This window comes from Sminthopsis crassicaudata, chromosome 3 (genome assembly GCF_048593235.1).
Source record: "Sminthopsis crassicaudata isolate SCR6 chromosome 3, ASM4859323v1, whole genome shotgun sequence".
NCBI classification, from domain to species: Eukaryota; Metazoa; Chordata; class Mammalia; order Dasyuromorphia; family Dasyuridae; genus Sminthopsis; species Sminthopsis crassicaudata.
The window spans coordinates 271190928-271203604 of NC_133619.1; the positions used below are offsets into that span (position 1 = coordinate 271190928).

Genomic DNA, 12677 nt, shown 5'->3' on the forward strand with positions numbered 1-12677 from the left:
TATGTATATGTGTGATTCAAGTCAGTCAGTAAACATTAAAACTAAACAACCTACTATGTACCAAGGAATGTGCTCAACGTCCTTGATCAAAGAAGGACAGGAAGCACCCCATGCTCTCAAACGCACAACGGAAGAGAGAACACACAAGTAACCTCGTACAATCCAGAATAAACTGGAGATAATTGATGGAAAGTCCTCAGTGAGCATTTATTAAGAGCTTTTACTACAGTGCACACGTTTATAGACACAAGGCCTGAATGTGTTTGCACATTTTGGAAGTGATACTGAAATGAGTAAGATGATAATAATGGCATAAATGAATACATTTACACATCATGTGATATATTAACATTTACATATTTATAATAACATTTATATATTTTAAGGTTTACAATAAGTACACGGGGAAGGTGTGTTTCTATGAAAACATTTTGTGAACACGGATAAAGCATACAGTTGTAAAAGGGAAGTGCGGAGTGAACTTTTTTTGAGTCATGCTGAAAGAGTAATTTCATGAATTCATCCGCGCCCTGCCAATCTTCTGGATTCAGGGATCAATCTCCTAAAAGAGGCGACGCCCCTTCCTGCTGGTGACGTCAGACATAGTTTCTAGGCAACGGGACGCCAACCACCAGCTGCCTCTTGGGGAGCCTCTTTGCAACCTCCTCCCGCCCCCTGCTCGGACCCGGCGCCATGTCCTTTCCGCAGCTGCCGGGATACAGTTTGAACAAGAACGTGAGTAAAGCTGGCGGGGGACGAAGGGGCTAGCAAGTCGGGCCGGGCAGGCCGCGAACAGGAGCCGGGAGGAGCGAGGGCGTAACTGGAGGGCGGCGAGGAGTGGCCCCCCGCAACCACGCCTGCGAGGACCGCGGGCTTCTAACAGCTGCAGCGTTACGCTCGGCCCCAGGAGCAGTTTAAGGCTTAGGGATGATGACATTCACTCCGGCCCTGCCGCTGGCCCGCTTTTCCGGACCAGGCGCACGTACGCGAGTGCGTTTTTAAAGGGGCGTGTTATCTGTTTTTTAAAAGGTCTTTCAGTTTCCTCCTCTCTCTCAACTCCGCAGCGCCCCTCCAGGCACAGGGGGGAAAACGTGATTTCTGTGCGGAAGGGAAGAGAAAATGTGGAAGGTGTCCCTGGTCTCCAACATCTGCGTCACCTTTGTGATGGTGTGGTCCCTGAGGCCCAGCAGCACCGTCTGTCCCTCTCTCCTTCCTCCCTTCCTTCTTCTCTCCCTTCCTCCCTCCCTCCCCTCCCCTCCCTCCCTCCCTCCCTCCCCTCCCCTCCCCTCCCTCCCTCCCTCCCTCCCCTCCCCTCCCCTCCCTCCCTCCCTCCCTCCCTTTCCTTCCTTCCTTCCTTCCTTCCTTCCTTCCTTCCTTCCTTCCTTCCTTCCTTCCTTCCTTCCTTCCTTCCTTCCTTCCTTCCTTCCTTCCTTCCTTCCTTCCTTCCTTCCTTCCTTCCTTCCTTCCTTCCTTCCTTCCTTCCTTCCTTCCTCCCTCCCTCCCTCCCTCCCTCCCTCCCTCCCTTCCTTCCTTCCTTCCTTCCTTCCTTTTCTACATCAGATTGCTTACCATCTCAGGGGAGAGGGGGGTTGACAGAGGGAGGGATAGAATTTGGAACTTAAAACTTTTTTTTAAAATGTTTTAAATTGTTTTCATATATAATGGTAGAATAAAATATTATTTTTAAAAAATAAAATACAAAAAGCATTTTGCAGTTTGGTAGAATCTATTAGAACTTGTACTGTACTGACAGCCTTCAAATACCCAGGGTCATATCTAGGACCAAAATTTTCTCATTGAACTTCTATGCTCAGGCACACTGGCAAAAAAAAAATTCATCATATACATGTTATATGGTACTGTGGGTGCAGGGCTGGATTTGGGAACAACAAAGAACTGAGTTGCACCTCTGCACAGCTCAGACACTAACAATGTGACCTTGAGCAAGTGACTTACTGTGTTTCTCCCTGTTTCTTTCATTTATGAAATAAGGATAATTAATTACACCTACCTCAAGGAGTTGTGGTGAGGATCAAGTAACATAATATCTATGAAGCATTCTGCAGACATCCAGTGCTGTATACATTCTTGCTAGCATTATTATTTTTAGAAGCAGTATGAAGTAATGGATAGAGAACAGACCCTGTGGTCAAGAAAACCTGGGTTCAAATAATCATCTGACATACACTGCCTGTGTGACTTTAAACTTTCCACTTCTGATTGCTCCACAAAACTCTGAAAAAACATGAGAGACCGAGGAAGTTGAGACCCAGATTCAGTCTCTCAACTCCAGGCTCAGCTCTCTGGTCACTCCACCATGCTAAACACTTATGGAATTGAAGGACATTTCCCATTGATGAAGTCACAGGTTTTTTTTTTTTTTTCTTTCTTTTGTTTTGTTTTTTACCTCTCTTCATCTCCTAAAAATAACAAGCTTTATATATTGGCATTGTTTCTAATTTTAAACCCATACAGCTAGGTAATGATGCTGCATGAAGGAGGCCATAGGCTTTTCATTTACTGATAATAATAAAGAACCTTAATCTCCTAGCCATTATATGATGAAGGCTTACTTCTATACTTCTATTACTATAGTAATTCATATTTAGTATTAAATGTTATTTCTCCTTCTTTTATAGATGAGGAAAAACCAAGAAAACCACTAGCTAATAAGCATCTAAGGCAGGAACCAGAGATCATCATTCCAAATTCAATATTCTTTCTACTAAGTTACATAGTCACTTTAATCATAATAGAAATTTTATAAATACTACCAAAGATATAAAAAGGTACACAGTAGTCCATTTAATAACAGGATAGAGAAATAAAAATTCAAATACATTCAAATAATGGGTAGTAAACAAATATGTTAGATTGTAAACTCCTTAAGGATAAGGACTGTCTTTTGCCTCTTTTTGCATCCCCAGCACTTACTATAGTTCTTGGGACTTAGGAGGTATGTACTTAAATAAATGTTTGTTGACTGTTTGACTATATTTTATGATGAATTCCCCCAAACATTTGAGAAGTAGTCTCCCATTTCCAAGTCCCACAATAAAACTCTACTAGCCTCAAGCAGAAAAAGTAATAACAGAAATGCCTTTTCAAAAAATCAAATTTACTAGAGGCTTGCAGATTTTATTTTTAATTTTAATCTTGGCCAACATCACTTTGCTTTTCCATATATTTTAACATCTCTAAAGGCTAGAACAGACCTGGAGGACATCTATAATAACTTCATGTTATTATCATTGAAGGAAAGTGTTTTCCTTTTTTATTAAAATGACATTTTAGACCCAATATCTATTTTCATGCTTTTGGTTCTTATTATTGAAATGGAAGTTTTAATTAAGCTTAAATGAAGGCTCATGAAGTTTCTAGGATGTCATTTTATATACACAGAGGATTGAACAGGACAATGGATTATAGGACAGAACCAGATAACTGTATCAAGGCAAGTACTGGTATACCCAAGAGGTACAACACATTTCCCATAAACCATAAATCTTAACGTTTCAAGTTGAAATCTTTCTAATGTGATTAGTAGTTTATATGGGCCTTTTCCCCCTGGCCATGCAATTGTTACTACATGGTTGACCATTTCAAAAAGGATAAAATTCAAGACCAAACTCTTCTTAGATGAAAAAGAGAACAGAGAGGGGAGAGAGAGTTAGAAAGGAAAAAGAATAAAGGGAAGGGAGGGGGAAGTGGATAGAAAAGAGGGTGAAAAAGAAGACGGGGAAGTAGAAGGGATGGAAGAGTGGAAGAAGGAAGAGAGGGAAAGAAGCTAGGGAAAGTAAAAAAGAGAAAAGATGAAATGGGGAGAGAGAGCAAGGAAAAGGAAGGAAGGAAGGAAGGAAGGAAGGAAGGAAGGAAGGAAGGAAGGAAGGAAGGAAGGAAGGAAGGAAGGAGAGAGGGAGGGAGGAAGGAAAGGAAGGAAGGAAGGAAAAGAAGGAAGGAAGGAGAGAGGGAGGGAGGGAGGAAAGGAAGTAAGGAAGGAAAAGAAGGAAGGAAGGAAGGAGAAAGGGAGGAAGGGAGGGAGGGGGGAAAAGGAAGGAAGGAAGGAAAAGAAGGAAGGAAGGAGGAACGGAGGAAGGGAGGGAGGGAGGAAAGGAAGGAAGGAAGAAAGGAAGGAAGGGAGGGAGGGAGAAAAGAATGAAGGAAGTCTCTCTTTTCAGACAATATTAGTTTTTTCTTTGAAGGCAGATAGCATTTTTTTAAATCATTTGTCCTTGGGGTTTATTTTAGATCATTGCATTGCTAAGAATAGCTAAGTCATCATGCAAGTTGATCATCATGCAACAGTGCTGTTACTGTGTATTAAATTTTCTTGGTTCTGTTCACTTCACTTTGTATCAACTCATATAAGTCCAGATTTTTCTGAAAGCGTCCAGTTTGTCATTTCTTATGACAATATTATTTCATCACAATGCTATACTTATTTTTTTATATTTATTCAGCCATTTTTATATTATTATATATATTTTTATATATTTATTCAGCCATTCCCCACTTGGTGGGTAGCCACCACACAAAGAACTCAAACTGGAAAATTTTTAAGCAATGGCCTAACATACTTAGGATGAACTAAGTACGTTTGGAGAGCCTCCTCACCAGAAAACTTATAGGAGAAATACTGTACCTAAGGAGAGCTACCAATGCATACTGTGAAGTCTACTGTGAACACGTCAGTATAGGTAGAAAGCATACCTTTTGGAGGGGGCTTTTAAAAAAATTTCTTAATAATAATTTTTTATTTTCAAAATACATCCCAAGATATTTTTCAGTATTCTCCTTTGCAAAACCCTGTGTTCCAAATTTTTTCTCCTTTCCTTCCTCCCACTTTCCTCCTTTAGATAGCAAGTAATCCAATATATGTTAAACATGTGCAATTCTTCCATACATATTTCCACATTTACCGATGCATACCATATACAAAGCATATAATTTTTTTTTCCGTCTTCATGATGCTTTATTGATCAGAGCAGGATCATTAGTGGTTCACACACACTTATAATCTTCCTTCCCCCCTCCAAAACAACCACTATCACCACCCAACAAGTTGAATATGAAAGAGAAAGGACTTGTCTGTCCTTCCCTCTTACCATACATACTTCCTTCTGTACAAAGCAAGGAAAAAGAGTTCCTAGTACCAGTCCTATCACTGATAAATCAATACGGATGTTATAAAAGGGGAGGGGGGGGGAATTAAATATGAAAGACAAAGAAATATATTAGGAAGGCACTAGGTCCAGAAAGAAAAATGATTAGATTTTTGCAGGTTAGATATGGGAAAGACATTCTCCAAGAAAGAATGTCAGTTATGCCTAAAATGTTGAAGTTAATACAATATAGAAAATTGTATGTTTCAAAAATACTTATTATACATGTCAATTTTCCAATATTAGGAAAATAGCAGGCTTATTTTCTTCATTTGGCTTCAAATGATTTCTGTGTTTATGTCTTGATATTTTATATCCTTAGACTCTTTGAACCAGCATTTCTGGGTTTTGTTTATTATTTGTTATTGAAAGCTCTACAGTTTTTCTGTGGTGATAGTTTGGGATACCAAACTAAAGGATTTCCACCCCTGACACACAATCATATATTCTAATATGAATTATCATTTATGTTGCCTTGATTGTACTGCTAAAGACATTTTATAAATAAAGTTTGGTATGTATTAATAAAGATTCTAATGTATAAGTCTGATTACTTTATAAGCAATCTCACCAATTGCTATGGATTCCATCATTTTTATGTATATGATTTCCAGATCTGTATGCCCAGCCTTCATTTTTCTTTTGAGACCTAGAAATCTATAATTAGCAATGATTTTTTGAACTTTTCAAACTGGATGCCTCATAAACATCTCATCATCATGTCTAAAATAGTTTTGATTATCTTTTATCCAATACACTTTCCTCTGAACTTCCCTCTTTTTGTGGAGGATACCACTTAACCAGATGCACAACTTCAGAGTCATCATTCTCATCCTTTGTCACTTATTTCCCATTGTCCAATTATTTGCTGTTCTCTTTGTTGCTAGAGGTGGTTGTCCAATTGACTGAATTCTACTACTGCTTGACTGATTATTTTATTATTGCAAGCTCTACAGTTTTTCTGTGGCAGTAGTTTGGAAAACCAAAAAATTATTCTAAAAAGCCCCCAGGGGAGATGTTAGCTAATCCTTCAGCAATTGCTCCATAATCTCATTATTATGGAATTGGATTGAGAAATTTCTTCACTCCCTCCTAAAGGAACTAAGAAGTTTAAACTTATTTGTTTCCTTCCTATATTAAGTTTATGTCATACAGTTTTTTGGTCCATTAGAACCCAAAGTTGAGGGCCTGGCCTGCATTTGTTTGTTTGTTTGTGTGTTTGTCTTGTCAGAGCCCAACCAAATCCCTGGAAGCAGCTATTTTATTTATTTTTAAAATTTTATTTATTTTTTTTGCTGAGGCAATTGGGGCTAAGTGACTTGCCCAGCATCATACACCTAGAAAGTGTTAAGTGTCTGAGACCAGATTTGAATTGCCCCTGGAGGTAGCTATTTTATAAGTGCATGTTGATGGATGTTTCTTCAAGTAGAAATAAAAAATCTTATTCATACCAGCTTAATAAATATTAGCCATGTCAAGAGGCTGCTTTATTTACTAAACTAAAGTACAGACACATATTTTTTGTGTTGTTGTTTAGTTATTTCATGCCTGAATCTTTTATGAGTCCATTTGGGGTTTTCTTGGCAAAGATTTTGGAGTGTTTGTCTTCTCTAGCTCATTTTACAGATAAGGCCACTGAGGATGAAGTGATTTGCCCACTTGGTCAGTGAGGCCAGATTTAAGCTCAAAAATCTTCTTGACTTCAGGCCCAGCCCTTTTATCAACTGTATTACTTAGCTACTACCCCCATGTTTTTATAAGACCAACCTTTTTAAACAGATGTATTATAAATGGGCTATTACCTAGATACATGGTAAAACACACATATCATTATCAACATAGGGAATTTTTTTTTTCATAGTTGCAAAGTAAAATTGAAGTGCCAGATCTTACTTTCTTCTCATTTACCCTCAACTATTCCTTAAAATTAAATTTAAGTATCATTTTTTTTTTTCTTTTCTCCTGAGGCTGGGGTTAAGTGACTTGCCCAGGGTCACACAGCTAGGAAGTGTTGTGTCTGAGACCAGACCCGAACTCGGGTCCTCCTGAATTCAAGGCTGGTGCTCTATCCACTGCGCCACCTAGCTGCCACCTAGCTGCCCCCTAAGTACCATGTTTTTGATCATAAGTTGCAGCTTTGATGATTGTGCCATCTTTGTCTTCACCTTAAGTCATGGATAAAGGTGATATGTAACATAAGACCAAGCAGAGAATACTTGAGGTACTCTAGTGGAAACCTACTGCCATTAAAATCTGTTCTTTGAATCTTAGCTCTCCATTCAGTTTTGAATTTGTCTAATTCTGATCTAATTCTTCTAATATCATCTCATCCAGCCCATTTTATCCAAAACCTTGCTAAAATATAAGTGGTCTAAAATGTTCTTGATGAAGCCATGGTGACTCTGGGTACTCACCACTTTATGTTCTATCCAGTCATCTTTTTTAGTGACCTATTACTAGAATTTTGCAAGAAATCCAATTCAGACTCATTGGTTCATAGTTGGCACATTCTATCCTTTTTATTTTTTTTTTTAATTGGAATAGCAATCTTGTAGTCCCTTTCCCATTTCCCACAATCTTTCTGAAAGTGCCTTAGCAATCATTTCCCATTTGAGGCAAACAGAGTTCAATGACTTGTTCAGAGTGAAACAGCTAGTAAATATCTGAGGTCAAATGGACCTCAGGGAGATTAGTCTTTCTGACTCTAAGCCTGCTACTCTATCCATTGAGTCACTTAGTGAATGATAATTATATTGAAGTATTTGAAGAGGCATGGTATACAAGAGGGATTAATTGACTTTCTTCTATTTAATTTCTGAAAACAGAACCAGGAACAATAGGAAATGTCTAAGAAGCAAATTTAAATTTGATGTCAGGAAAGACTTTCTACTTAAAAGTCCTCGGAATTGGAATGTGCTTCTTCAAGAGGATAAAATGAGTTAATATTTTTTAAAGTGCTTTTGCACAATGCCTGGACATAGTAGGTGCCATATAAATATCATTCCTTTCCTCCTGAAAGAGTTAATGGGTTTCCCTTTTTTGGAGGTCTTCAACTAGACAGTGATTGACTCCTTGTCAGGTAAGCTATAGTAGATTTTTTTCTTTCACTTATTGATTGGATGAAGTTCTGGTTGAGTTCCCTGCCAATTCTCAAAATTCTGTGATGCTCACTAATTTTTTTCAAGAGACAAAATATGTAATTATGAAAAATTGTTTAATTAGACCTTTATATAAGATCCTTCATTATAAATGCTATTTATATATGTAGACAAATCATTGAATGTGAGAAATATATAAATTAAAAGTTGGCTTTACCATATGCTTTGTGGAGTAGCTCACCTTTGGTTTTGTTTGACTAAAAATTATAGTATAATTATAGAGTTGTCAGTCATCATATAATGAGATCTTTATTCTAGGAGAAATCTCCTTATTGGAAATTCAGCCTTTAAATCACTAGTTTATATTTTTACTAGAAAATGTAGATGAATGACCTACAAAGCTCTTTATTGCCCATTAAATTAAGACCCACATGAGAATGGTTGTTCAAAGTGCCTAAAGCTGCTTCCTGAGCCATTAAAAAATAATAATAATAATTTTCTGAAGGTCAGAGACTGGTTTTTGCCTTTGTCTCTTCCAAGTTTTAGCAACAAATTTACTAAATTCTTGTTGAATTCGATTAAATTGAAATTTCTCAAATTGGCAATCAATATTTTATATAATTTGGCTCCATTATTTTTCTTCTTAAAAAAAAAAATCTAACCTTATATTCCACTGGCCTCCATGCTATTCTTTGCACTATATAATTCATGTCCTGACTTGGGACATTTTCTCTGGCTTTTCCCACTGCCTCCCTTTTCCCCTGCTTCCCACCTGGCTGAAATAGTTTCTTTCTTCATCTCTATCTTCAGGCTTCCTGCCTTCCTTCAAGCTCCAGTTAAAATCCTTATCTCTGCAATTTCCCATTCATCATTAATTTTAGTGCCTTCTTTCTAAGGTTATCTTCAGTATATCCTCTGTGCAGCTTATTTGTGCATAATTCTTTACATGTTGTCTCCTCAATTAAACTCTGAACTTTTTGAAATCAAGGTCTTGGTTTTTGCTTTCTTTGTACTCCCAGCACTATATATATTTAGCTTAGTGTATAAGTATTAAGTTCTTATTGACTCCTACCAGAATTCTCTACTCTTTCTTAAACCCTTTATTGGTTATATCAGCCTCCTCACTGTCCTTCCAAATTTTCAGAGCTCATTTCTGTTCTTTATCTTTGTTTATGGTGTTTATGGTGATCTTTCTAAAACTTTGACCCCTTCCCCCTCCCCCCAGTTATCAGAAGCTTTTCTATCTCAGAATTTCTAAAGAAATTTCTGAAACATTTACAATCTAATGCAAGTTAGCATTTGAATAACATACAATCTTAAAAATCAGAGGACTTGGACCCATATTTGCAAAAGTAATACAAATAGAAAAATGACATATTTGCTGCTCTTCATTCTAATTAGAGAAGATGAATCTAAAGGGCTATTGGTCATTTTCATTTGTCTTGTATTTGAAAACTCTATGTGCTAGTTCTCTCAAATCACGATGTATTCTTTGAGAGTAGAGACTCTAATTTCCTCCTCCCCCCCTTTTCTTGTATCTCTGGTACTCTATAAGTACTTGGCTCATAGAAAGTGATTAATAATTTTTTTTCATTAATTCATTCACTTAGTCACTGAAATTTTTCTTTCTTGGATCATCATCTTATATCATCTTCTACAGGTAGATACACCTTGTTGGATTTAGGATCCCTTCCCCATCCCTGTTTGATATCATCCTGTTTTTTCTGTTTTGTGGCTAAATTTCATGAAAAAATCAACTGTAATGGGTACTTTCACTTACTTTCCTCTCACTCTCTTCTTAACTCCTTCCATCCAGCTTCTCACTTTCATTTTTTTCACCAAACTTCTCTCCAAAGTAGCTCTTTTCTTATAAATCTCAGTTCATTTTGAGCATTGGCACTCCTGTTATTTTATTTTTTTTAATATACTAGGCCATATTTTTTTGGATGTATTCTCTGTTACCTGACTTTGCTTTCATCTTCTGTACATAATTTTTTAAAATCAAAATTTCTTAAGATCTTCATGTATCTGTATCAGTCTGTTTGTAACTCATTCCAGAATTTCTTTTCATCTTTTTTTTTCATAATTTCATTTTTGAGAATTTTTACATTCCTTCTGGACTGACTTTGTACTGTTTTAGTAGACAGAATTTTACCTATTTCATGAGATACCTCTTGTAACAAGAGATTAGTTTTATGATCTTATGACTGTTGTAGAACAATATTCTTATTTAAACAACAGTGAATTGTGTGCCTCAGGATTTTGAGAATGACAGACATTTTTTCCTGTTCTCCATAAACTTATAGTTAAGACAACAAACACATTCTTTTCCTCTCTCCATCTTTTTATTTCTTTTCCTCTTTTCTTATTCTCCTCCCTTGTCTTATCTAAAGCTCCTTTTCTCTCTCTCTCTCTCTTTTAACTCACCAGAAGAAGGCATTTCATATTAGCCAAGAAGGTGATTTTCATAAACCTTAGTATTGTAAAGCTTTTATGTTTCCAAGGAAATGGTTTTATATGAAGAAAATGGGAGTTTAACCTCAATCATAAAGCATGAGGGTGAACAAAGCTAAATATTTTTTTAAGAAGCTATCTATAGCATTTGGAAGTAGAAGAAAAGAGTTTTATGAGTTTTATAATACCTGGGTACCTACCATTTAGTATTCTAAATGCTATATTTTGAAGGAACCATTACCAAACTGTTAATGTATTAGTTGGGGCTAGGGTACTTTCACTTTACCTTTTAAGGGATCTATAGTTCTTGACCCAAGTAGATAGATGGGATTCAGTCCTGGGGTGGGAGGCTGAGCTCTTAAAGATAGGGATTAAACCTCTCTTGATCTCTCTGCCTCTATATACCACTAGCTCAGTGGTATACTACTACTTAAACTTAAAACTTAAATTTGGCTTTTGTTGAGGGTTGCCTTAAGCAAGGCATTCATGTACAATGTAAATCCATTATAGAACATCTATTTATATCCTCTCTATATAAGACATTCTAAAAACAAAGTCTTAAGTACACATTGGCAAAAAACTGCTGCAGTATAGGTGTATAGTGGATAGAGTACCAACCTTCAAGTCAGGAAGATCTACCTCAGATACTCGAGATTATTGAATGATTCTGGGCAAGTTGCTTCACCATGCTTGCCTTAATTTCCTCACCTGTAAAATGATCTGGAGAAGGAAATATCAAACTATCTTTGCCAAGAAAATCCTAAATGGGTCCACAAAGAGTCAGATGTGACTGAAATAACTGAACAACAATCAAAGTGGGGGACCTGAGCAAGAGCATTAAGAATTAGGGATTATTTTTCTTTGCCATTAATTCATCCATTTGTGGCTTTGTTCAGGTTATTGGTACCTTGTCCTGTGGAGACAACTTCAATTTCTTTACCTCTTATACTTAATTTTCATATTGGGAGAGTTTAGATCCTTATAAATAAATACATGATATATTTTTTGCAGGACTATTGAATTGGTATTTCACTTTTACCTCTGTATTGTACTATTCAGGCTGTTCCCTTGAAGGTCATATTTTCTGGCAAACCAAGTCAGGGATTAGGGCTTAACTTCTGGCTATTGGTTATTTTCTCCAAGGGCCCTACAAGTAGCTGCTTAAGGCTCCTTTCAGAGTTCATCTGGTAACATTTGAGGTGCCAGAATGGCACCCAGATTTCTAATACATCTGGAAATGTATTAAGCATTTATCTTCATGAAAGAAACAGAATAGCAGAACAGCTTCAAGACCTGGATTCAAGATTGTGTAGACAGCGCATGTGCTTTCTGCTGTGTGCTCACATTCTTCATATCACCAAGGTTGGAAGACAGAGATTTTCTTTCATTGAAAATCCCAAATAAGTATGCTTTCATGCTATTTGTTCTGGAGAAAGGAAGGAAAAGAGAGTGTTTCCACTTTAAAAGATTACTGGAGTGAGTAGCTCTTCCTGCATCAGGGACCAATCTGTTTAGTGCAGACATGTTTTCATTATCTTAAAGTGCTTGACTACATTCAAACACCTGGAAATAGCCAGAGTAGTTCAGGGTATGTTCCATGGGGATTTCCTTTCAGTCCCATCTCCACATATAAACATAAAATTTATTCCAATTCAGCCCTCATTACATTGATATGGGCCTCTACTGTGTAAAAAGCCTACCAACTCGATTAGTGGAATACTGAGATCATTTTCCTTCCTAGCAATAGTTGTGGAATTCCCCTAATAGAGTTATTATTACAACCATGTTTTTTGTTTTTGTTTTTGGATCTATATTGGCTTCAATTTAATCTATTTCCTCACTTAAGTCTGGTATCTTAAAATATATTCACTTTAGATTGAGTTAGAGTTTTATTGGCTCTATGGAATCACTTCTATCTCATTTAAATATAATTTTGTCTTTTTTTTCCTCATTCATTTTTCAT

General features: G+C 36.9%; 1 protein-coding gene across 2 annotated transcripts in view; it reads left to right on the plus strand.

Moving 5' to 3' along the window:
• Window positions 1–588: 588 nt before the first annotated feature.
• EFHC2 (EF-hand domain containing 2) overlaps window positions 589–12677 on the plus strand; it is a 241330-nt gene continuing 229241 nt past the window's right edge. The window contains exon 1 of one of the 2 annotated variants that reach the window (XM_074300803.1): window positions 589–735. In XM_074300803.1, coding sequence (XP_074156904.1) covers window positions 694–735 — 42 coding nt within the window. In that variant the 5' untranslated portion in view covers window positions 589–693. The remainder of the gene's footprint in view (window positions 736–12677) is intronic. The other variant, XM_074300804.1, reaches the window with a different exon arrangement.